We start from the raw sequence: 25594 nt of genomic DNA on the forward strand, positions 1-25594 counted from the left end.
CTCAAAGTTGGGTTTATAAAAAGTCTCAAGCTGCAATTCACCACTGAACCTTGTGTGCGCTCTGCTCTGCGCAGTACTGACACCTAATTCTAATAACTTAAAAACCAAATCCCTGGCATCTCATTTTGACCTAGGTGTCAAAATTGACCTCTTGGTTTCAGTTTGCATCCTGTGTAATCATGGTGAGGATGACAGAGCACTGGAACAGGCTGCCCAGGGGCGTTGTGGAGTCTCCTTCTCAGGAGATATTCAAGACTCATCTGGATACCTACCAGTGCAATCCGTTCTGCTTTGGCAGGGGGGTTGGACTCAGTGATCTCTGGACATCCCTTCCAACCCCTACAATTCTGTGATTCTGTGAATTCTGTAATGGGAAAGATCATTAGCGCTCATGGAGCAGTCAGGTGCTACTGTGCCACAAAACAGTCTATGAAATAATAATTTCTTCTACACACCAGCATTTGAATAGCAGGAAACAAGCTGGGTTTTGGGGCTGTCCATTGAACAGAGGATGACAAAACAAAACATTGAACAACTTTTTATGGAGTATCACCCATCATTTGCACTGAGCAAGACACTGGGGATGTAACAGTATACAGTCACACTGTTATGAATGCATCGCAATGGACAATACACAGGATGAACTAAGGTTGCAAGGTGAAACTTGAATCTGGGATTTGGTAATAATTCAGGCCTTGACTTTGCAGCCTTAAGAAATGTATCTTAACAAGAACTTCGTGTTTCATTTCCTACTGTTGTTAAAAAGTAAACTTAAAAAATAAAGCTCTACTGTGTGGTGCATCAGCAACTGCAATGGAAATTCTGCTACTGGATTTCAGGGAGAGACTGACTGTATTTGTATTCCTCCATAGGAACTGGTATCACAGGGGAAGATTTTTTTTTTTTTCTTAAGGAACTCTCAGGTATTTGCTAAATGCCAGAGTTGGGGTGAAATTTCTATCCTTTACCAGGCTCCTGAGGGGGGATGTGCTTTCTTGTGCTCATTCTTCTCGAGTGTGGCTCCTCCAACCTGCTCCTGCCCTGCCACGGCCCAGCTGCCCAGTCCTCCTCCTACTTTGTCAGCCCTTGTATCACCCCTCCGTGTATCATGGCCCTTCCCAGGCTTACCTGGTCCTGGCTCTGAGGCACTCATTTAACTGGTCTTCGATTTCTGCATCTCCCTGTAGCCTCTGGTTGCACACTTTCTGTGTACACAAGAGCCTCCTCGTCTCCTGTCTGTCTTCTCAGAGATGTTCTCCTCCCACACAGTTCCTACCCTCCTTCTTCAGCAGAGTACCTTGTTCAAAGCCTTTTGCTGAGGCAGTGCCAGTTTCACGCCAGCACATCAGATCCTCAGCTCTCTCCCTGGATCCATGCTCTCCAGCACTGGTGGCTGTTATCTTTCAGGTCCATATCTCCTCTAGCCTTTATCCACGGATTCTGCTGCTCCCTGAACACTTTTCAGCTGGTCTCTGCGTTTTTCCGTCAGGCTGTCGGTCCCAGTGTATTTCTCCAGCCCTTTCCTCCAGAGCGCCGGTTCCGGTGTTTGTCCTCTGGACATTTAGATCGTACAGCTTCTTCCTCTGGCTGGCTAAAGCTCAGCTGAGCGAGTCACAGAGAGGATAAAAGAAATGGTCTCCTGCCCGTCAGGCCTGGTGCCTGCCCCCCTGCTCTCCATGCCTCCTTGCCTGCGCTGCCATCAGCCCGCAACCACAGTGGAGAACCGTTAGAGGGAAAGATTAGTTTTGCCTCTGTATCTCCAAGCTGGAAGGATCCTGCTCAGCTCCTCTGATAGGTCTCCAGAGAGCAGAGGTAAGAGCTGCAAGGGTGGAAATCGCTTGGTCAGTTGGTGATGGTGGGGTATTGTTCCAACAGTTGTAAAAATCTTGAGAGGCTTTGCTCAGTGGGTGCCAATCTGAAGGATTTTAGATAATATATTGAAGACACTTGATAAATTCAAGCATAGACCTGTTAAAAAAAAGAATAAAAATCTGGCAAAATCACACTGGTAGTCACGTAGGCCCTAGGAATTATTAAACTATTCAACTTTGCAAAGAAGGACTAGTAGCAGATGGGAAGAGATTAAATGAAGTTGACTTGGTCAATAAAACCAAAAAAGGCTTTGAGAGGGTAGAATGCAATCTATGAATGCATCAGGAAAACAAAGAAAAGGTATTTAAGGGAATGCACACTGTTGTCACAGAAACCAAAAGACCAGGAATACATTTCAGAGGCAACTAGAGGAAGATTGCTTGGAATTAAGAGAGCAGTAGGTTCTGGAGCAGCTTTATCATCAGAGATCAAACCCAAATTTTAAAAGCTTTACTTTCTACTCCCTGATGCCAGGGACAGCAGATGATATTTATGTTTCAAAGATTTATCACTCTGACAAACGTAGACAGATTTTTAAAACCAATGGCAAAAGGCCCACGTCTACCTTAAAGAATATTCATATTTGAAGTATCACAAAGCCTGGAGTCTTCTCAAAATAGATCTCTGGGATATTTTTTTTCATGTTGACAAATAACTACTGTTTATTTCCATCAACTTGCACTCAGGCTTCTCAGTCAACCTTTGATTAAAAATTTTCAAGAAAATTCAACCTTGGGCAGAGAAAACAATCTAGTAACTTTATTATTAACAGTATTATTAATGTTGTGTAGTTATACAAACAGTTAAATGTTGATTGCTGGATCAAGTCTTGAAACTTCATTTTAAAACATGGGATAGAAACAGTTTGAAAAGGAGAAATATGAATGTTTAGTTCTACAAGGAGGGAAAGTTTCAGTCAGAAATGTTAACAGTTGTTAAAAGCAGAATAACAATATCACTGGCTTAGAGTTTCATTATGTAATTTAAAAAAATTCTTCTAAGTCCTCCTTCAATTTTTTTTTCCTTGAAAACAACCTGTGCCCATCAGAGATTCAAAAGCTACTAGAACTTTTAATTGCACTTTTGCTGTCCAGAGTGTTTTCATGCCTGTACCTTTTATTGTGGGAGTAATTTAGTTTGTTATTAAAACTTAGATCTAATAAAATCTACAGTGATAAGTTTAGAAGGCTGAGGAAAATATTTAAAGCTAAATGATTTCTTATTCCAGACTCTTCCTGTTACATGGTTGGCCATGTAGGTGTAGTAAGCAGATAAAACTCAGTGTGCCTTCCTTACAAACCTTAGCTGTCTTGCCACGTCACTCCCTTTTGTGTCTGGCAGACTAGGGGGATCTGAATGGCTGCAAGATAGTTGCAATTACAAATTAATATTAAATTTATTTGTAAACAATGGGAAGGGGTTTTATTTTGCAACAGTTACATACAGCAGCCACCTAAGGGATGTGTGTTTCTTTCACAGAAGTAATTCATGATTTTGAGACCATGGAATCCTGACATTCTAGGTATTAACATCTATGAAGCATTAATTTTGAAACAAGATAATGATAATTATACTGGAAGTAGCACTTATATCTTGCTGAGGGGTTTGGCATAGAACTCAACTCGAAGCTCAAAACATTATCTTTCCATCTGCAAAACCTTTAGCACCTTTCTGTCTGTTTCTTTAATATAGGGAGGCTATTTCCAGATTAAATCCTGCAATTTGTATTGAAAAACGAAAGAGAGGAAATAGGTGAAGAATAAAGGCATGGATTAAGTATGTTATAGATCATGGCTGTCATGTTGATGATGTTATTAATTTTCGAGTGACATTAAAGATGAATCCAGTTTTTGTTAGCACAGTTTTACTAAGCAGCTTTCCAAGAGAATTTATGGCCTTGGCACAACGTGGCCAGTTTAAGCTGAATGTTCCTTGGCTCTGCTTATATACAGTTCTTGGTTACACTGAGGGAAGTATGCCTTGCTTTTCAATGCATTCTTCTGAAAAAAGAAAAAAAAACAAAACAAAACAGGCTTTCCTTGCACAGCAACATACTTTAAATGCCTTATTTTTCTCTCTTGATGGCTATCTTCCTTGGTTGAGGTTACTTAGGTCTGTGGGGATTATTCTGGCAGTATCTGATCACTCAACTCATCTCTGAGTTAACAGGGAGTAACAAGTGTGGAGCATCTCTCAACTTTCTGCTCCTGAAAGACATCACTGATACATTAATAAAACAGAAACTCTACATGCTGCAGTGTAATATTCACTAATTTCTTTTTTTAGCTATTAGAAGATGGTATCACATCAGAGCAACAAGTACTTGGAATTTGGTGCATCTCTGCAGAATTGGTACATGAGCTGCATTGTGGTTTCTGCTGCCTCCACTGCGCGTATCACATCCAGAGACTACTTCAATATTTTACCCAATTACTACTTAAAGCAGAATGTTCTAGCAGTCATCAGAGTAGGGATCAGAACCCAGCACCTTCTTCTCCCCACAGAGAGCCTTGTGTGCTCTGACACAAAGCGTTGCACTCCCTCTTCCTCTTCCTGCAACAAGAAAATGTGAACTCTTTTTTTAACCTGTACCACTTCCACTAGCAGGAGGTTGCTGCAGAACAGTCTCCAGGCTGGCTGCTGGGAGATGGGGGTTTGAGCCTAGGTTTCAGTAAGACAATAAGAAAAACAGCTGTGTCACTTCTTCTATGGTTCAGAAGAAACTCTGCTCTTAGGATAGGGTGACTGAGGACCAATATTAGGAGAAGGTTTGGGGGTGTCTTATGACCCTGAAGAATGAGATGCTGCTGCATCATCCTGGGTGACCAGGTTTTTCTGACTACTTAGTTCCTACCAGAAACTCAGTTCTCCATCACATCAGTTTTAGATGCAGAAGTAGATGGTTATTCAGCAAACACAATTTGATGTTACAAAACTGTATCGCAGTGTCCAAGTGCATACATGGATTTAGCCCTTTATCAATTTTGAATCTCACACCCTCAAATAACCTATTTATTTCACAAAAGTTGCCTCTGTAGGGTTGCTTTCAAGGCAGGGGAATGGCTGACCTACCAGCACCCAGAAAAGATTCCATCTCCTTTCAAAAACCTAGCACAGCATCAGAATTTCCTTGGATAAATAGACTTGCAGGCTCAAAATGCGTGTGACAATAAACACTGAATGCCTATTTCCATCTTCTTCTACCTTTAGAATTAACGTAAATTCTCTCTACAAAAATTTGCCTTGATGTTTGGAAAGCCTAGCTGTTTGCGAAGGTAGCTTAACATAGAGTCAGACCCTTGATGTGCAGGAGCTAACACACAGAAGTAGCATATTTGCCTTGCAGCCTCCTGCTTACTGCTTTATAACATTAAATACAAACCCAGAAACTCTGTAGATATGTTTGTATATCCTGGTAATGTAGGCTCTTTTGAGTATGGACGTCCTCATATATGACTGACACAGAACCAGGGAATAAGACTCATTTAGTATAGCTGCTTCTCCACTGCCAGATTTATTTAGTTAGTTAGTTTAGCATAGTTGGTTTTACATTGCCCTTGTTTGTACTTCCATTGGTTTGCCTGGTTTGAATTTTGAGAATTTCTGACAGCGTTCATCCCAAGGGACTGGCATAGCCAGATTACATACATTGGGTGTTTTGTATTCTGCATTGCATTATCACCTAATCAGGTTAAAGTGGAGATGATTTGCTAATGGGAACGTCTAGTTGCCCTAGATTTTGTCTTAAATTTATTAAGTTGTTTTACTTTAAAAGTTGATCCACTTTAATATCATGTGATCTGGGATGTTAAAGGACAAAAATAGCCTGTTACATTCAACTGATATTCTAAAATAGGAAAGAAATTGTTGAAAGACACTCAGTAAAACCATGACTCAAACACTTCATTTCTGTTCATATTTATTCATTGCCCACAATGAACATAATGAGAGGAAAGAAAATGTATTCCAGGAATTCTAGGACAGTTGAGTATAAATGAAGCATAAATAACTCATAACTAAACTGAAAATTAAATTTCAGTCAGTGCTGGCCTGTACTTCCCATCAGCTTCCAAAAATCAGCGTGAAAGGACTCACTGCAGCGGGAAGTCTTCTCAAATATAAGATGTGAAAGTACAAGATACTTGATTAGAATTCAGCTGGCCAGCACATCCTCCGATGTGTCATACAGTTGGGGAATTTTTGCAGTGTGACGATAATTCGGTATCAGCCTCTGGGCAGCCTTTGCCAGCTGGATTGCTTGACTAAGTTTAAAACCTGACCTCTGCTAATGCTTCCGCCTCAAGCAATGACGGTGCAAAACCCGCTGGTGTTCTTGAAGGTATCAGATCCTATTTAGGGATGGCTTATCTGATACATGGTGCTGTGCATTAACCTTACACCGTTTTCTAGCTGCGCTGTCTGCAACCTCATTTCCACCTCATCTTCTGCACTGTCTCACCTATGACAAACGGTCCTTCTTTCCCTCCTCCAAGGAAATAATGCCGTGGCACTTTCCCAAATTCCTCCTACGAGAAGAACACTAAATACTTCTTTGAAATCATTCCCATTCCTGGTAACCAGCTGGCTTTTCTAGCGCAGTCAGAAGCCTGACTCTCAGGAGGCTGCCGCAAATCACCTGATTTCAGAGAAAAACCCTAGACACTGGCAGAAAAGAGTTTTGCTCTCCTAAATGCTTGCCCTCAGCGTTTTGTCTCCCCAGACACGGCTGTGAGGTCTCTGTGCCGTTTGCACCCCCCTGTGGTACCGGCAGTGAAACGATGCATTAAATTTAATCCTGGAGTTAGGATGCAGAAAGAAACCCTCTTCTTAAATTCGCTTATGTATGACCAACGGGCTTCAATGCTCAAGCTGTTGCGCGCGTAACTGCTATGCAAATTCAACAGTTCCCTGCTGATTGACAATAGAGGCTACAGATAAGTCTTTAGGCTAATGAGCAGAAGGAATGCATAATCGGAGGGTTTGAATAAGCAGCTATAGCATGTGGGCTGTGACCTTACGGGCCTCCAAGCTAAGAAGGGTCTGACCCTCACTAAGTCCCAGAGTAGGCTAAGTAAGGATATGTCTGATCAATGTTACAGTGAATATCAAAGACACTTCACTCTTGTATCCCCCCCAAAAGTGGTGTATGTTATTAAGTCACATTATTCACTTGCATACAACAATGTACTTCATAGAAAAATAACAGAAGGCCTGTATGTATTTTTATTTTAACAGAATAGAAACATTTTTCTTTTTTTCCACATGCTGTCCTAATTAACCAGGAACCCTCTTCAGGATGGTACTGATTACAGAATGGGTTGGGTTGGGAGGAACTTCAAAGATCATCTACTTCCAACCCCCTGCCATGGACAGGGACACCCTGCACTAGCCCAGGTTGCCCAAAGCCCTGTCCAACCTGGCCATAAACACTGCCAGGGAGGGGGCAGCCACAGTTTCTCTGGGCTCAGCAGCCTCACCAGCCTCACGGGGAAGAATTTCTTCCCAATATCTAATCTAAATCTACCTTCTTTCAGCTTAAAGCCATTGCCCCTTGTCCTATCACTACATGCCCTTGGAAAGAGATGCTCTGCATTACTTTGTAATTTTTAAATTGGTTAATATGTTGCTGTAATAATGGAATGCTTATTTGGGAGTTAGAGCTATGGCATGGAAAACCAGGTTGCTAGAAATAAACAATCCAGTGGGATAAGCGGTAAGCATGTTGTGAGCAGTGGCTGCACAAAAAGAGAACAATTGCAGACTTCTTATCAAAGTTATTAATTTACTTAAGCAAAGCAGCTGTTAAACTCCATTACAAATGTCTTTCGATTAGAAAAGTCGAGATTCTTAAAAATAACTTATGTGTTCAATAGCTCCGTGCACACGTTACTCAGAAGTATGTCCATGCTGAATAAAAAAGTAAGACTGTCATTAAATTAGATGCTGGCGTTCCGCAGATGCGCATTTGCTGGATTTTGCTGTTACAAAAAATTCCTTACTGAGCTTTCTGTCTTGTTCTGGAAGCGAGGTAACATGACTCCTGAAGAGTTACTAAGTTAAAGTGAGTTTTGTTCATTCATTTTGTTAATGCATGCATTAAGTAAGGTAGAACGACAGCTTAAAAAGAGGACAGCTAGTTGTAATACACGTAGATGCCAAAGATTGCTCTGACCAGAAAGGCAGTCTCTCGATAGGGAGCACGGTGAACGTGTTCAGCAGTGTCTATGGCATGCCCGCTCAGTGGTGCTTTTCGTCTCTAAGGGTAGTAGGAACTTCAGAAGGAGTTGTTGTTATAAAAAATAAGAATGGGCTATTAAGGCCCCTTTTGAGAAAGGGAAATCCTACTGGCTAAAAATTACAGCATACTTTCAACAATGAATCTGAGAGTTAAGACATTTTTTTCTTCAGAGCTTCGATAACAACTGCTGTTGTACTTTGTCCTTGCATATTCCAAGCTGCTACATAAGTACTAACAAAATATCGCTGGAGCACAACACTGTGCTGAGCTCTTTCTAATTTTCATATGACAAACAGGAAAAGAAGAAAACAAGGAAATTGAAAGGCAAAATCTGTCTCCATAGGTCTGTGCGATCCAAAGATACTACAGAGGGTTGCTGAGCAGCCATGAGAAGATACAGGCCTGAACACTGGCAGGATATTCAGCACTAGGATTAAAGGGAACACTTTCTCTTTTACAGCAAAATCTGGAGCTAAGGACAGGCTGCAAGAAATCTTAATCCCTGACTAAGCACATCAGGGCCCCTGTTAGCCCCACTGGTACAGCCTAGTGCCCACCATGTCCAGCAGCAAGTTCCCATCAGGCAGGCAGGCACCCGGCTGCGCCCATGTGCCCATCGCTTTCAGAGGTTCTGCAAACAGTTTTGTTTTATTTTATTGTACAAACTGGCAGCAAAATATTCCTGCCATGAGAAATAATTACAAAGACAATCAAAGCTGTGATCAGACATCTCATGTTTGGGTTTTTTCCCCCCTGCTTACCTCTTGCTCTCTTCACATCACAATGCAGCGACCAAGGACTCAGTTAATTCGTTTTATGCATTCATCCATTGCCTCCCTCTCTTCCCTTCTGAACTTCACCATGAAGTAGTGTAGGAGAAAAGAGGATTGAGATAGAAGTGAAGAAGGCCCCTCTTATTTAGTGGATTATTTAATTGTATATATATGCATAGCAAAGAGTGCATCATGTTATTACTCTGGATTATGCAGGTTTTGAATTTTAAAATGGGTAAAATACTCCTCAATGCAATATTAACGATTGACTTGTCCACCCCATGAGAACTGACAGTAAGAAGGTTCAGACCATAACAATAAATTTTATCAGATCTGTCACAGTACAAATTTCTACTGTAAGTAAAGGCACATTTTAAGCCCCTCAAAAAAACCAAACAAAAGCCCCAAACCCAACAAAAGGGGCTAAAAGACAAGCCTGAAGTAATAGCTGGTTTAGTATCAAAGAATCCAGAATCTAGAGGGGCTGAATGAGGGCTGTCTCTGCGCGACGAAGTATATGCCACCTCTGCAAGCTGAGCACAGCATACCCCTAAAAATCAACACCATACCTGAACCCGCCTCACATTACACTTCTAAAAGACTGTCACAGTAGCTCCTACGTGAAACCACAAATCAAACCCATCGTTTTGTAATCAGGTGCCCTGGAAAAACCACAAGTCTCTCCGATCACAAAATCCTGGGGAAGAGCAATAGCACTTTGCCCTCCATCGTGCCCCTATAACCAACCCGTGCAGAATGTTGTATCCGAAATTCTCGGCACTGAGAAGCTATCGTTCAGACACCTCCTTTTCCCACTTCACCCTGAACGGGGAAGCCAGAAATGGCAGCAGCCCGACCCTAGCACTGCATCAGTGCTTGTTTATGCTTCTGGATGCGCTCTTTTTTGGGGGGTAGCTGGGAAGCCTGAATGCGGGTACAGCTGTCAGCCTAGATCGGCTGCTTGTTTGCCGAAGCCGCCTTGGCAAAGCGTGAGTGAAACCCCCAGTGACCCACGGGGGCTGACTCCGAGAAATCCTATTTCCCCCCCCCGCTCCCCTCGCCGCTGGCCAGGCCGCCCCCGGGAGAGCGGGACAGGGAGGGGGGGCCCGCCGGGGCGGTAACAAAGGGCCCGGCGTGGGCCGGCTGCGGGCGTGGGTCTTTCCCAGGGGCGGATTTACAGGGAAGGTTTCAACAGCAGCTCGATGCCGGCAAACCTTCCCCTCGTCCTGGCGGGGGAGCCAAACCCTACCGATTTGTAGCCCGGAAGGTTTTTTTTTTTCCTCTCGGTTGTTTGTTGCTGCTTCTGGGTTTATTGTTGGGGAAGCGGGAGGCTCATTTATGAGCCGGTTGCCCAGCCGCAAGGCCACGGGGCTCTCCCCATACACCCCTCCAAATGCATTCCCGCTAGAGACCAGATATTTTTTGGAGGATCACCCTCGGCGCTCCGCACGCACAACCCTCTCTCCTCCCTCCCCCTAAATTCACGGCAATGGTGAGCGGCGGCGGCGTCCCCTCTCCCCTACCTCCTTTCCCCGTGAGATGCTTTTCCACGCCGCGCGGGGCGGGTACTCGTCGGGGCTACCGGAGGCCCCGCGTCCCGAGCCGCTCCCCACGTACCCTGTCTGTCTCCCCGTACAGAGCTCCGGCAACGCGTCCTACCGATGCTCCATGTCGTCTTCCGCCGATTTCTCCGACGAGGAGGACTTCAGCCAGAGATCGGGGACGGTGTCGCCGGCGCCGGGGGATACGCTGCCCTGGAACCTGCCCAAACATGAGCGGTCCAAGCGGAAGATCCAGGGCGGCTCCGTGCTGGACCCCGCCGAGAGGGCCGTGCTGCGCATCGCCGGTAAGGCGCGGCTGGGGGCTGATGAGGAAGGGGCGGGTGGGGAGACAGAGGGACCCCCCCCTCCCATCCCTTGGCTTTCTGAACACGGCCCCCTCCGTGTGATGACTAAGCTTTTTGGCCGCGCTTTCCCGCTGGGTGAATTGATGCGTGTGGGAAAGCGAGCCGAAATACGCGCAGGTGCGCCCATTAAACTTTCATGCGAAAACGCATTAGCGGCGCGGGGGCTGCAGCAGCGGCGTTAGCCTTTTCGGCTGCTGCCGGCGTTTCGGCCTGGAGAGCATCCCGCCTTCCCGGGTGGAAGCGGCGCTGGGCCGCCCGGGGCGCGGGGAGATGCCGCTGTGGAAGCGGCCAATGCTGCTCCGCGGGGCGAGCCGCCGGTCTTTGTCCGTGTGGGGCTGGGGCTGCGCTCGGGGGAGGGTGATGGAGGCGGGTCGGCGGGGAACCGGGCTAGAGCCGCCGGTGTGCTGGAGACGCGGGCGGGTTCTGGTCCGCGGCCCAGCGGCAAATAATGTCGAAAATAGGGCGGAGGTCCGCTTCTCGCCGGCGAAAGCTGGAAACCGCCTGTAAATGAATTGCAGGAAGATGCGGCGGTCCTCTGTGCTCCCCGGGGACATCGCTTACACTACCCCCCCCCCCCCCTTTTTTTTTTTGTGGGCGCCTCCGGGAACACAATTTCCCAGGGTAACACATCTGAACGGGGTAGCGGAGGGCGCAGGAGCAGAGGCTGCTCTGCGGAGCCGGGCTCTCGCCAGCCGCTGAATGCAGCCGCAGGGGGGGGGTTGTGGCCCGACCCGGGCGTCCGCGGAGCTCACAGCCGTCCCCCGGAGGAGGAGTACGGAGGACGGCGGCCCAGCCCCGGGCCCATCCCTGAGCGGTCTTTCCTGCCTTGGCCGGGCTCGGGGTCAGGGCCGGGAAAGGGTGGCGGGGCGCAGGCGCGGTGGGGAGGCGGCCGGGGGCGGGTGAGCGACCGTGACACCTGCGGCGGGGCCGGGGTCCCGTCTGCCTCGCCCCGCCGCCTTCGTCGTGGGGCAGGAGTGGGGTTCTGCACTGGGTAGTTGCCAGCGCCGGGGGTGGCCCACAGGGTCTGAGGCTGAGACCCCCCGGCGCTGTCCGCCGTGCTGCGGTTCTTCAGCGCCAGCGCCGCAGGACGATGGTGTCCCCGCCGGCCCTATGTGTGGCGCGGGCGTCGCGTCCCCGCCCCGGCGGCCGCCACCCTCTTCGTCCCAGGGGGAGGCCGGAGCAGAGGGCGGGAGGCGGTTCGGGGCTTCATCCGCGGAGGCAGAGCTCGCCGGCCCCTCAGGCGGTGCCTCGGCCATGGGGCTGGAGCCGGGGGGGTTGCGGCGGGGAGGCGGCGGCCGCCGCCGAGCTGGGGCCACCCCCCTTCGCGCTCCGAGGGGCGGCTACCGAAACACGAGCGGCCGGCGGGGGCGTTTCCTCGGCCGGGCTGGCAGCGCCCTCCCCCCGCCCGTCCTCCCTCCCGCTAGCCGTTCGGTTTTTTCTTGCGCTGTCCCTGAGGCTCCTGGCTGCCCGGAGCCGCGCAGGGAAGCGGGTAGGGCTAGCCGTCGGCCATGGCTGGCTACCTCTCCCCCGGCGCGTACCTCTACGCCGAGGAGCAGGAGTACCTACAAGCCTACGAAGATGTCTTGGAGAGATACAAAGGTAGGGCAGCCCTCCCCGCAGCGGGGCCGCCGCGACCGCCCAGGCTGCCTCTTGCCCCGCCGGGCGTGGCGGCTGCGGACATGGGAGGCTCCGGCGCTGGCGGGGGGCGGCCAGGTGCGCCCGACCCCGGGGGCGGCGGCAGGGGGGATCGGCGGCCCCGAGTCACTGCGTGGGGTCTGTCGGGGGTGGGGGGTATCGGACGTGGGCGGCTTCGGAGGTAGATAAAAATACCGTCTCTTCCTCAGCAGTGTGCGAAGCGTGCTGTCTGGGGGGTTTAAAATCTCTTTTTCGAGTGAAATGCGGACACGGCGATTCACATCTCTAAAGCTTCAGTTTATGTTGACCTGTTTATGTTGGCTTTGTGGACGCGCAGAGAACGATCTTAGTTCGTGAAGCACCTGAGGTTTTTTATCGAATACAGAAAAATACAGGGAAGAGGCATTCATCCATACTAAAGATGCATACGGCTAAATTTATCTCGGTAGAAATGTAAATTACCTTGCCTTAAATTAATCGGAATGGAAGAGATGGCTGGGGGGGGGGCATGATTTATTACTTTGTTTTTCGGTACGTTCACTAATACCAAATGTGAACATGCTTATCAAAAGTGTCACGGCTCTGTTTTATTAATTCGAGCGAAAGAAGGCATGGTGTTAACTGTTCAGATTAAATCTTCATCCCAGAAATAGTTCTTACAGCATGTCACGGCATATGTTGACATTTGCCATGCTGAGTCCCTCAGTAATGTTTGGGGGAAAGATAGGTTAAGCTTTTATATTTGACAATTTTCAGCTGTATGTTTCCAGTCACTTCTAAAGGTTTTGGTTAAATCGGCTCCGCTGATGGGAATGGGAGTGGCATAGTTTGAGACAGCTTGATTTGAAGATATGGATAGCTGATTTTACTTAATCCTGGTTGATAGCAGTAATACTTTGAAAAACAAACCCTCTACGGATGGTTATTTTGACGTGAGAACTTGTCGGGTCTGAGTCTACTTTATACCTGTGTCACTTGCAATTTCATATGTCATTAACAGTCTTGACTAATGACTCCTTTGTGTCTGTTGGCCATTGTGTCAGTGCAGCTATGGAGCATGTGCACCGTTTCTGTACTAAAACGCATTAGTTGTGTTTTAGTTGAGAAAAAAATAGGAGAGCGCGGAATAAATACGTGCTTTTGGAAGACTGACCATAATTATTTAAGTCATCAATTACTTCATATATAGCTGAACTGCGTTTTTTTTGCAAAATTTTAAAGCAAGTAGACAGTTTACTTTTTAAATAAAACAGTGAGAAAACTTGTTTTTCTTTTCTGGTTCTAATGCAGAGCACTGCTATTCTGTTTTAGATTACCTTTGATTTTGCTGCTAGAGTCAGGTTTAGTAAGTAAGGTTCTTGCTTATTCCAGTTTGTCTACTCACTTAAAAACCTGGGAAGGATACTTGGCCCAATTTCCCCTATTTTGATAGGACTGTTATCAGGAAAAGGACTGAAAGATTTTGTTCTTTAAGTATTGGGGGGAGGGGGCGAAGGGATTTTAATTAAAACAGCTCCCAAAACTAATTCACATGTCTATTAGAAATAAAGGGCATTCTGGAAATACTTGAGTATATCGTACTGTGGCGATAACATCAGGTCCATCCACATGCTATTTTCAGTGACAGCCAAATCCTGAAATTATTCGGAAGGATCCGGTTTCTGTTGTCTTAGTTTTTAGTGTCATATTCAGCATATTGGTATGCTGTGTTTTACTGTTCGAGGTATTCTTTATTCAGCCATTGGGAGCAAAGGTACAGCTTTGGACTTGTTTTAATTAAGATATATTGGAAACCTGGAAAACACATTATTTTTTTAAAATGTATTTCCAGGCCGGTCATGATTTCCCTTCCGAGTCCCAGTAGTATGACTTCACTACAGCGATTGTTGTTCTGATGACTTGCTATGGGATCTGATCTAATCAGAAAAGAATTGCTACATTATAGGCTTTGAAGAGGGAGTGCCATTTCTCTCAATGTCTCTGTTTTGTAAACACCACCTTGAGTAATTTTCTTAATCAAATGCAAACTGTGCTGACTTCACATTTTTAAGATGAGCTCCAATCCGTGATTTTAATGATAAGAATTTTTTTTTGTGTTGTGTGTCGTGTCATGTCCCCATTCCCCCCCCCCCCCCCCCTTCTTACAGTCTGCAGAATGCTCTCGTGTGCATCTAGGGCATTATCAGGGTGCCAAATTATCTATGCCCCAGCTGTTGAGTAATGTAACTAGCAGAGTCAGCTGTACAAAATTCATCGCCTGTCTTGGAAGGCTTGGGATCGTATGATGCCGCATCATTAAGACGTTTGGCTGTTTGATTTAGGAGGGGAAACGCAATCCTTTTTAAATGGAGAAAAGCCAAATTTTGCTCTTTCCATTTCCACAACCTATGTAGGCTGTGGATCTTGAGGATGGTGCAATACCGTGTTGCTTTAACAGCTGAAGCCAGGATATTCGTACATCTCCAAATTCTGTCTGCTGACCATGTCTCTGGCTGTGACAGTAAATAATTAGGCAACTGTTTGCTAAATCTGAGATGGCACAGAAGAGCTGTTTGCTGTGGGAGAAGAGTGTGCAGTTTTGAGCTCAGTTGCTGACTGTAATTTTTTTTTTCCTTAATTCATGTAGAAATGTATTGGCAGTCTTTCTGAAGTGTTTTGGTGGAGGAGAAGAAGTCATGTTATCTCAGATGATTTAGAAATCATGTTGAATCAAGCTAATTATTCAGGGAAAAATGGCTTCTTTGTTAGTAGCACCTCTAGGAATTCAAAGGCAAAGCCTTTACTGTGGTAGTGGCAATAAAACGCCCAGTATATTTTATTCTAAATGTTTGGCGTGTTTTCTATCTTGTTTGTGAGTGAACAGAAAGATGAGAAACCACATAAAGGCTTGTTAATATAACTAACAGTTCAGTGCTATCCCAAAAACTGTATTTGAGTTCTCAAGGAAGTTGTAAAGAACTTACAAAGCAGCAAGACTAGTTTTCAAAGTTATCTCACCATTTCCTGGGAAGAAAAATTAATAAAATTATTGTTAGCTGCAACCTTCTTGGTAAATAAGAAAACATCCAATAGTATTTCACATACATGTCACTTTAAAAATACGAATACCATCTCTATTAGATAGCATAGGTATGTATTATTCCATACCAATGAGTAATAAATTTTTGAAGATCATCATTTTAAGCTCTAACTGCAGTGCATTCATTAGATTTGCTCTGGTATAAATCTGAAGTAATAAGACAAGAATCAAGACTTTATATATACCATCCCTGTGGAATTGTGTAGTTCATTTCAGGTAAAATGTTCTTGTATTTTTTCAGTTCAGATAGTAAATATTTCAGTATCAACCTTCTTTTCTCTGCAAGATTTTGAACTATTATGTAACTGAGTTGCCTCCCTTTGACATCATTGTTGAAATGGGCACATCTGTTAATGATCCGCATGATTGCTGTCTCTGAAAAAGAGCTAATTCTTAACATTGTCTTGAATAAATTATTCAAGAACATTCTTAAAATCATGTAAGATATATATATATATAAGTTTTAAATATATAGGGTTATCTGGCCCGTGCAGACTTTTTAGTGCTGTTGATTGTGGCTTTATAGGAAATATCTATTAGAAAATTCAGCTTGACAAGACTGCCCACTAAAAATACAGCTTTGCGGTTCAGGGACTTGACTACACTGTTGCCAGTGATAGGAAAGGTATCACAGAAATGTTTTCTGTTGTTTGGATGACTGATTCGTGCTTCCTCAGAGTACTTCAGGCTTGCAGTGTGGACTCTGTCTCTGCAGGAAAGAGGGGCAAGTTTGGGACTGAGGATAGCAAAAGCCAAGGTTGGGTTGTTTAAACTTTGGGACATTCTGGTTTGCTTTTAGTGTTTGTTTCTTTCTTCACAAAGATCTGTAATGCCACATTCAGCTGAAAAAATGGCAGACAGTTCTGTTTCTGTATTCTGAAAACAAAGACGCTGGAGACGGATGAGAGCTAGCAGGTCATCTGATGCATTTATTGCCCACATTAGGGTTCAGAGGTAATGTAATTTGTTCTAATGATTGATTGAGGGTAGCATCAAGTAAAGGTGTTTGAACATCCTTTGGGTATGGGTTTTGAATTAAGGTTAAAAAAAAAAGTGCCTGTCATCCAGCTCCTTTTAGCTGCCTTCAGGAAGGGACCATTTGCACAGAGTGGTTTTCGTGCTTCTGAAAGTGAAGCTGCTGCTGCATTTTGGAAATTTGGAGGCTCCTAAATGTGTTTGGTATCAGACTTAATCCAGGGATATTCTTCTTTAGAGGTGGTTTAATAGAGCAAAGACAGGAGGGGCTGTGGCAGATGCTCCTTGCTCTGGAATCTGTGAATTTCTGGATTTCTTATTTATGCTGTGAACTCAGGGCCCTGAACATAGTCTGCAGAAACCTTGCTCTTCTGGGCTCCTGTCTGTGATCTCCTGTTTCATGGCTTCTGATTTTGAACTCTGAAATAAATACTGGAGTGAGTGATGAGATGCTTTTGATTTATTTTCCTCCTTTGGCATTATGAAAACTGCTGGCATATAGGTGTTAGTTTTGCATGGCATGTAAGGAATTTGCTCCTTGGATGGTGTTCTACCACCTCTTGTCTAGGTGCTGGTAGTATCCAGCCTTGTAATTGATCACTTTTTTGATCAAACAGGACAGGGGTTTTGTGCTGACTAGTGGAGGATACTTGTGGATTATCCAGCTGCACGTCACCTAATCCTTTCTTTGCCACCGTGCAAGTCTTCGGCATGATGACACTGACATTTCCTCTGTTCCCAGCATGGTTCCTACAGCAGGTTAGCCTCCCGGGAATGAAAGATTTTAGCCAATGGAAAGTGCCTTCAATTAGGGATGGAAAACTTAATGGCATTTATGCTGCGTGAAGTCAGACAAGATTAATGCAGTCCTTGGGCTGTGTAATAAAAAAAGCCCACAGTTTTACTCTGTGTATATATTCTTCCTTCTTTAAGCAGAAAGTTCTCACATTTATATTGCTTGAACATGGGAACTTTTGAGAATGTTTTGTCCTAAATATGCATCACATCTTGCTGATGTGACTTGTGTGACCACTTCACTTGAGCTAAACTGAAGAGGTCTTAATTTCGTTGGAATAAGATAAGGAGAACCTGGATGTTCGTCAGTTTGGTGAGGTGTGCCTGTATAAAGGCCTCGAGATTTGGGCAGCAGTTTCTTAAGATGAGTTTGATTGTATGCAGTGCATTTGTGACTGCATGAATTTAAAATACCTGTTTGGATGACTAAGGTAGGCAGAATGTGGCTGTTTGTTTAAGTATCTTTATGTGAATTGGGGCAGAGATCAAAGCTCTGTTTCATTGATTTTCTGGTACATCCCAATTCCCATTAAGTCAGCAACATCTTTTAAGTAGAGCTTGCAGGAATATTTCATAATTCCTTTTTCTTTTCTTTTTTTTTTTTTTTTTTAAGAAGGTGTTGAAATGAGGGTTAGGGGTGAGGGAAAATGAGCTTCAGTCATCATTGTGTTAAAAGGTGTCTTTTGGCACAATTCATGCTTTTAGTTGTGGTGTTTCTAATTGCTGTGATCTACTTTGCTAATCCCAAGTGATATTTGCTTGAAAACCAAATTATACATTTTCTTTTTCCTCCACACTATTTAAAATGTGCCTGATCTGAGGAGTATATTCCACTAATTTGCTAGAATTTCAGCATGTACTTGAAATTAAGTGCTGGGCTTATTTACATGCTTTAAGATAACTGCAAGTATTTGATAAGTTCAGGCTTAAAAGAATAAAGTTCTGTAAATGTCAGATATGAATGCAGCTTATTGCTGCATGCCTGAAATGTTTCCTGTAAAGCACCATTAAAGCCGTTTAATTTAACAAAGCCTTGATTTTCTGTAGTGGGTGAAAATATTCATGTACTGAATACTTTCAGTCAACCCAGCTTTCAAACAGGTGAAACAATGCTTACAAAGACACTTCAGTCTGTGGGTCAAATCCAGAAGGGCATGTTAATAGCCAGATCCTACAAGTTGATCTGTGTAGGCAGACTCCGGTGCTTTTGTGGGAATACATTGGCTTCAGAAATCCACCCACACAAGCCTCTTCCCAAGACTGGGGTCCAAGTAATAGCTCAGCCTTTAATAGGCATACTCCTGCTGAATTCAGTTGTCCTTTAAGGCATTTGATTTGGTCTTAGCATCGTTAAAAGCAAGTTAGTGCATTTCTGGATTTGATTGTATTATAGCTGGTGAATATGTTGTTTTGTTGTGGAAGGTAATAGAGCAACTTTTTGGATTTTGTACATTCGAAATAAATTGGCAAAGTGCAAGTGTGCCTGTGAAAGGAGCAGGTTTTTTGGCAAATATATTGAGGGTTAAATTCTGCACGCTGCCTCTACACAATTAGTGTAACTATTTCTGTAAGACAAGGAGGATTAGGCCTCTGATGGGCTTTTCAGTAGCGTAGGCCAAAGTCTGCTCTTGATTATAGCCACATGTCCCTTTTGAACTTGATTTGCTTTTAAGTATATTCTTGTTGTTCACTTTCATAGTTAATATGGGAAATTCTACAATGCATATAAATACATGTGTTCTACAATGCATATAAATACGGATCAGCAATGAAGTGGAGATCATAACCGAATTGTTTGGCCTGTGGTTCCGGTATCCGGCTATCGGACAGCTATGACACTTTGCACCACTTAGATCTAAAATTAGCAGAGCTGTGCTGTGCTGGGATTAGGGATGCATATATGTTTTAGTTCATAAAATGGATAAAAGTCTAACTCTTTATACATCTTTTGGTGAGATATTTTGGGCGTTTTACAGATGAGACTACAGGTGAACAGAGAACTCCGTGACTGTCTTTTGCTGGGTGCTGAAATGGGTATCCTGTCATCCTACTTGGAGACTTTTCTTCTGCTTGCTCAGGTTACAGTCTGAGTGTTCCACATGTGACAAGGTCTTTCAGGCACTGTAGAAGCAGCATTTGAAAATGTGTTTCTTCATTTGGACAGATGTTTTACAGTAATAGTAATAACACTAAAGCATCTGGAGCAGGTCTAGCAGAAGAACTTTATTGAGAGAGGAATGGCACTTGCTGTGATTTTTACTCAAAACAGAACGTCTGTTAATTTTGATAGGCGTCAGGGACTTTGCTATTGATGTTTATTAATATTTAATGCTTTAAATTATTTTGCCTTCAGATAAATTTTTAATCTTGAAATACATTAGGTCCTAGAAATTAGGAAATGACTTGAGCATTTGTCTGGAGGAGCCAAGCCACTGCTGTGTAGTTGTCCATAGTGCTTGGGAAAAAGTACTGTTCCTAAGGTAGTTCTGGTTTTAGGTGGGATATTTTCAAAAGCACATGTAGCAAATTTATTGCTAACCCAAATGACTTTTAATAGAAAATAGGTGCTTTGCTGCTGTGTGTGCGCCTTGGAACTTCTCTTGCAGTGCCTATACATCATTCAGATCACAGCCTGATGGTGGAAACTGTAGTATAATACCATGTATTACAGATTAGTTCTGCATTTAAAGCTCATCTTTTGAAGGTTTTAAGTATGAAAACGTCTCTGGAGGAAAATTCATTGTAATTTTCAGCAAGAAGGTTGATTTCAGGATTTCAGTATGTTTGAAAAAGTCTTTTTACGTAGAGCTTCAAATTTTTCCCTTCAATTTTTAAGGGAACAATTGCTGAGCAACATTTGTTGTGGGTTTTTGGGTAGGTTTTTGGGTTTTTTCTTTGCAGATAATTTTTGTTGACATCCAGTTTGTGGTAGAGTTAAAGCAGCGTTTGGCTCAGTATCTCTTTAAAGGAGAGAAGAACAGACACAGATGAGCTACAGGAAGAAAGCCAAAGTTGATTAGGTCCCTTGATGAAATTACCTTATTTTAACATGCTCAACAGGATACTTGTGCATTGTTCTGTTTCAGTTTTTTAAAATAGAGCTCTTGTTAATAAAGTCCATACAGTCCTTTTGAGGCCAGATCTAGCCTACCTCTGAGAATATCAACCCAAATTCTAATTTTCTGCTTGTTCCTGTTAAAAGCTGTATTAAGTGAACTCAAAATGTTTCATTGTAAGGATTGCATTTTTTCTTTTTGCTTTCTCATGAATATTCTTCACATTACACTGAATCAGTTCAACATTCCAACATGTTATTTCATGTAGGTTTATGGTAACACTGAGTGGTTATCTGTAGTTTACAGCACCAAACATATATAATCTAATGTATAAAGATGGTATTAGTGTCCTAGAAACAGGACAAGTTTATGCCTTGATGCTTCAGCTGTCATGCTGAAGCATTTTTTTTTTCTGGCTTTGGGAGTCACATAGTGCTCAAAAGAATTTAAATAATAAAGTTTACGCTTTGAGACCGTGCATGTCGCTACAATGCTTTGCAATTTAATACCAAATGTAAGGATTTGATTAAATAATATAAGTATGAAGTGTGTTTTGACTTTGGTGCTTAGATTTTTGTAGTCTTTTGGTAGTCTTTTCAGCGACCAACACTGAACTGTCTGTTGGAGATTTAGATGTGTGACTAAAATGTTGATGGGTCTTTGTACAGTTTGTGCTGCATGTTAGATATTTTTTTTCTCTGTGTTTCTCAAATCAGTCTGCTTTGAGTCTGTGGTCCTCTGGTTTGTCATTTGCCTTCTTCAGGGCATGTTTATTCATTGAAGGTCTCAGGCCCTCTTCTGTTTTCTTAGTAAGAAATACCTGTAAGAGATAGCTCAAGTTGGGGATGGGAAGCTTTTTGCTAGCATCTGGAAGATCCAGTGTGACTCCTGTTACTCAGTGCTTGGTTCCCCTTCCTTCCTCTATCTCTTAGAAGTTAAATTATAGGTGTAGTTTGGATGATTCTGTGAGAGTCTGAATCTGAGAAGTGCACATGGATCAACTTGCTTTGAGGGGCTTACAGTGGGATGTGCTTGAAGACCTCCTGTACCAACTTTGTGGAAGAATGATTCATGCTGTCTTCTCAGATTGGTCCCTGAAAAAAAGAGAAGACCTTGATTCCAGTCTCCTCCTGCCTACCATTGGAGCAGAGAACACCTATGGAGCACTAGTTATAGTCCTAGAAAGCAGCAGCATGGGCTTAGCTCCCTTAGCTGTAGTTGAAGCTGCAGAGAAACCTTTGAGCTTTTCCTTATCATAATCAAATGTCAAACCTGTGCGTGCATGGAATGAGATTTCTCAGGTTATTTGCCTGTGTGCTGGTTCCTAGAGTCAGGATATAGCCTGACTGGGACTTGAGTCTCAGGTCATGTACTGCCGTGCTTGTGTTCTACTGTTAGAGTGTTTCAAGTGTAGAGTTTAATCCCTCTCAGTGAAAGTGCTGAGAGAGAGAGAGAAGGCCCAAGGGACGGGCACTAATACGGTCACTTCTCTGAAGTGAGTGTATTTCTTTAGATCTTAGTTTCAGTGCTCTAACTTGCACCTGGATGCTGGGCATTGCAGCTGGGGGTGAGAGGTCTGTCTGCTCTGTTTGTGTTTGGACCTCACCTTGTCAGTGGAAGGAAATGCTCCCTCCCTGCTGTGTGTGACCAAGTTAATGAATTATGCAGTGCACCAAGATGTCTTCTATATCTTAACTACATTTTAAACCCCCAAGGCTTGTTTTCCATGCATTGGATTAATGACTTGGCTAATAAATATTTCTAGGTTGATTTATTTGCTTTGTGTTTTTTTTTCTTCTTCTGAATAAAGGAACAGGACGCTGCTGTATATATGTCAGCAGCTAGCAGTTAGTGTTGCAAATGGCTTAGACTGAGAGAAGGGAGCCTGCTTGCCATTTGATTCTGTCAGGCTAGCAAATAAGCGAAAGGGAGTCCAATTAATGTTTTCGGTCTTTTTCTTTTGTATTTCAGTTAAAATGCTTTTAGTTCTCTATATCATGATTAAAAATCTCAGTTTCTACTATCTGTTCATGCTTCTAAGTTCTCTCCGTGCCACAGTACTAAAGCATTTAATGAGTTCACATGCACTTCAGTGATCCTACTACTGATGCCCTTTGTGAGGGGAAGCAGTTTGATTGTAGTACCTCTGTTGTATTACTAGTTCATGTTATATATCTTTAATGTGTATTTTAGAATTCTCTTTGGTTTTGTGGGTTGGTTTTGGGTTTTTTTTTTTTCTTACGAATAGTTCTTGAATACCAAGTATAAGATTATTGATCTTTGTGCAGTTAGGTAGTTTTCCACTGATGGTCTTAATAGTTCAGAGATGTACAGCTTCTGTTTTTCATTCCCATTTTTTTTTTTACTTCTTGTTAAAATTATATTTTGTATCCTGTCATTGTCTAATAATATTTCCAGTTTCAATAGGTTGTTTTTTGAATCTTAGAATTCTGGAGTTCTCCCAACCTGGAAACATTTGTATCATCAGACAAGATCCCATTTTTATGTTTACTGCTTTCTTCAAGTCTCTAACAAATACAGAATGCATTGATGAGTTCTGGAAGACCACACATCTCTCATTGGAAGGCAGCCAAAATTAAAGACTATTATTCTGTAAGTCATTTTTCAGGCTACAAAAGGATCACACACTATATCCTATCTGGTATTAGTCAGCTTTTGGAAATATATTACAATTTTCCCTCTATTTGTCTATCTACACACACACACCTTTTTTATTTTTACCTCAGAGGAGTCCAGTTATGGAGAAATTTCATTTATCATTGCAGAAATGAGGAGAATTTGGCAATATAGTCTCAATATCTTGCCCAGTATTTTCAGTTTTTCTTGTTTTAATTTGTGCTTCCCAGGTACTCTCAGTGGAACTAATCAGAGCTACATCAGTAATGTCTCAAGCTCTTTGCTCATTTTTTGCAAATAATGTGGAGAATAGAGATGTATTTCTGTGTAAGTTTCTGTAAGCACCTCTGTTTTTCCATTACCTGAGGTTTTTTTCTGAATTTGTAGCAAGGTGATGGTAGTTGGCTATGTAAGCTTCTTGTGAGTGGATGTGTTCAGGTTTCCTGTGTTGCTACATTGTTTCTCTTTTAGGACTCCTTCCTGTGATGGAAGGTGGTGATTTTTTTCTATAAAGGTGGCTGGGGGAAAAGGAACAGCAAACTGTCCTTCCAAAGATTAGGTCCTTGCTCAGTAAAGAGTTTATTCGCGTACTTAGCTATTGCAGCGGCTTCCTTGGTCTCGCTGCCTCCCTGATTCTCATCATCCATGAGCATGAGCATTATTTTCTGATTCTCTTTTTCTTTTTGATAGGTACTATGTCTCTTGTTTTGTTGTTATCCTGTTTTTCTAGCCATTGCTTGGATAGGGCTTTTCTCTCATGAAGGAAACACTTCTGGAATAGTAATAGCAAGCTTCTATAGTGTGTGTCTGTTATTTGTTGGCTTTGGGCATTTAGATTACTAGCTTGCTCATACCCAAGTAAATTGTGCTTCATAATACTCATGTTAAGAGAGATCAACATTACACATTTAAAATTACTTTATAACCTCCTTCTGTCATCTAGCAGTGGCTGTAGTACTTGTATAGAATGGGAAAATTTTAGAAAAATAGGGTCATCTTTGTGTGTGTGATCAAGCAGAAATTTCTCTTACTACCTACTGTTTTCTTGTTTTCACTTGTTAAAATATGTGACTAGCATTGCTTTAGTTTCTTCTACTTCTATATGGCTTACCTGTTGTGCTTTATATATACCTGTTTATAATTATAAATCTTTGATATTTTAAATAGAAGTAATTTAAAGATGCTACTGTTTGACTTCTTGAAATTCAGCATGACTTTTGACATTTGAAATCTAAAATGCAACAAGGTTTTCAGCTGTTTGGCCTCATTGATCTAAAATTTTTCTAAAGCTTGAACAAGATGACATCAGGAATGCCTTCCTCTATGTTAAAAACAAGTGATCCCCAATCTTGTCCAAAATACCAATAGCATCTATTAAATTTTATCTTGAGGCAGTCAAAATGAAGACTGATGATTTCAAGGTTTAACCATTTAAGATTAGCATTGTAACTTTTTTTTTCCCTCCTTCCTGATTTGGAAGGCAATAATGGCACTTCTGTTAACCTCAGTAACTATGTATTTGTATTTCCCTCTTCTCCCACTTACCTGCCCAGTGCTGAACATTCCCTAACATATCCTGTTAGTGCTTTACAGAGAGTGGTGCCCTTCGTGATCTTACTGCTGCCTCCTGTGGAGTTTGCAAACAGGGATATTTGTGTGTCAGTTACTGCTGGTATTTTTAGTGTGACAACAGTTTTATCTGCAAGCAGAGCTTTTTATCTTGCCTGTTGGGCTGTTTTCACTTTTGACATCAAGGTAAAGCTATTTTTTTGTTTTAATTGGTATCACAGTTGCTTTTTGTGATGTTTTTGTCCAGGCCTCAAAGACAGTAATGGACCTGACTATCCCAGACCACCCCCTGGCTTCCCACCACCTGCCCATGGCCCAGGACCCCACATCAGCCCTTCCTGGGTTGTGAGCCCCTGCCCCAGTGACCCCGCAGCAGGGCCAGTCTCCAGCTCCCCACAGTGCTGCCCAGCCATGGCCTGTCCCTGTCGAGGAGCTTGGAGCTAGGGCTGCCCCTAGCTGGGGTGGTGGGACAGGCCCTGGCTGCCTGGCCTTGCCCTGCCCTCCATGGGGAGTCCCTTCACCCCACAGGGAGCAGCTGGCCTCTGATATACCATGAGAATTCCATGCAGGCTCATTTTTTGCTTCCACTAGTTTCTCTTCTTTAAATTGCGTTTTTACTCCTAATTAATTTATTTCTTTGTAATTTCGTCCTCTCTCCTGGCCTCATGATACAGGCAAGGCAACTTTTCATATTTGAGTGTGATTTACACTTGGCTTTCTGTACCTTCCTGGCTGGTTGTGTTCTATCATTTCCTGTTTAGTCTCTGCAGGTCTAGAAATGACTGTGTAGTGGAAAAACTGCTGTGTGAAAATAATGCATTTTAATGATGTGTGAAGACAGGGTTATTGATGCAGTTTCTGTGAACATAAAATTAATTTGTTTATACAGCTTTGGTAAAGCTTGATTCAAATTTTCTGACAGGTATGTGCATTGCAATTTCTCAGTTGTGGGTATCTGTTTACTTGAGGGGAAAAAAGCCTCTGCATTTTCTTCAGGCTTTTGAGCTTTTAATCAGAAAGAAGTATGGAGACATTCAGTTTTAGGGCTTACCAGTGATT

The 25594-nt window shown here is 43.2% G+C and overlaps 1 protein-coding gene across 1 annotated transcript in view; it reads left to right on the forward strand.

Moving 5' to 3' along the window:
- The window catches only part of DST (dystonin), a gene marked incomplete at its 5' end in the record, with an annotated part of 301073 nt that overhangs the window by 23252 nt on the left and 252227 nt on the right, over positions 1–25594 (forward strand). Inside the window, one exon of the mRNA XM_084262411.1 lies at positions 10522–10729. Coding sequence (XP_084118537.1) covers positions 10522–10729 — 208 coding nt within the window. The remainder of the gene's footprint in view (positions 1–10521; positions 10730–25594) is intronic.

This window comes from Gallinula chloropus (genome assembly GCF_964237585.1).
Source record: "Gallinula chloropus genome assembly, chromosome: 3".
Taxonomy (NCBI): Eukaryota; Metazoa; Chordata; class Aves; order Gruiformes; family Rallidae; genus Gallinula; species Gallinula chloropus.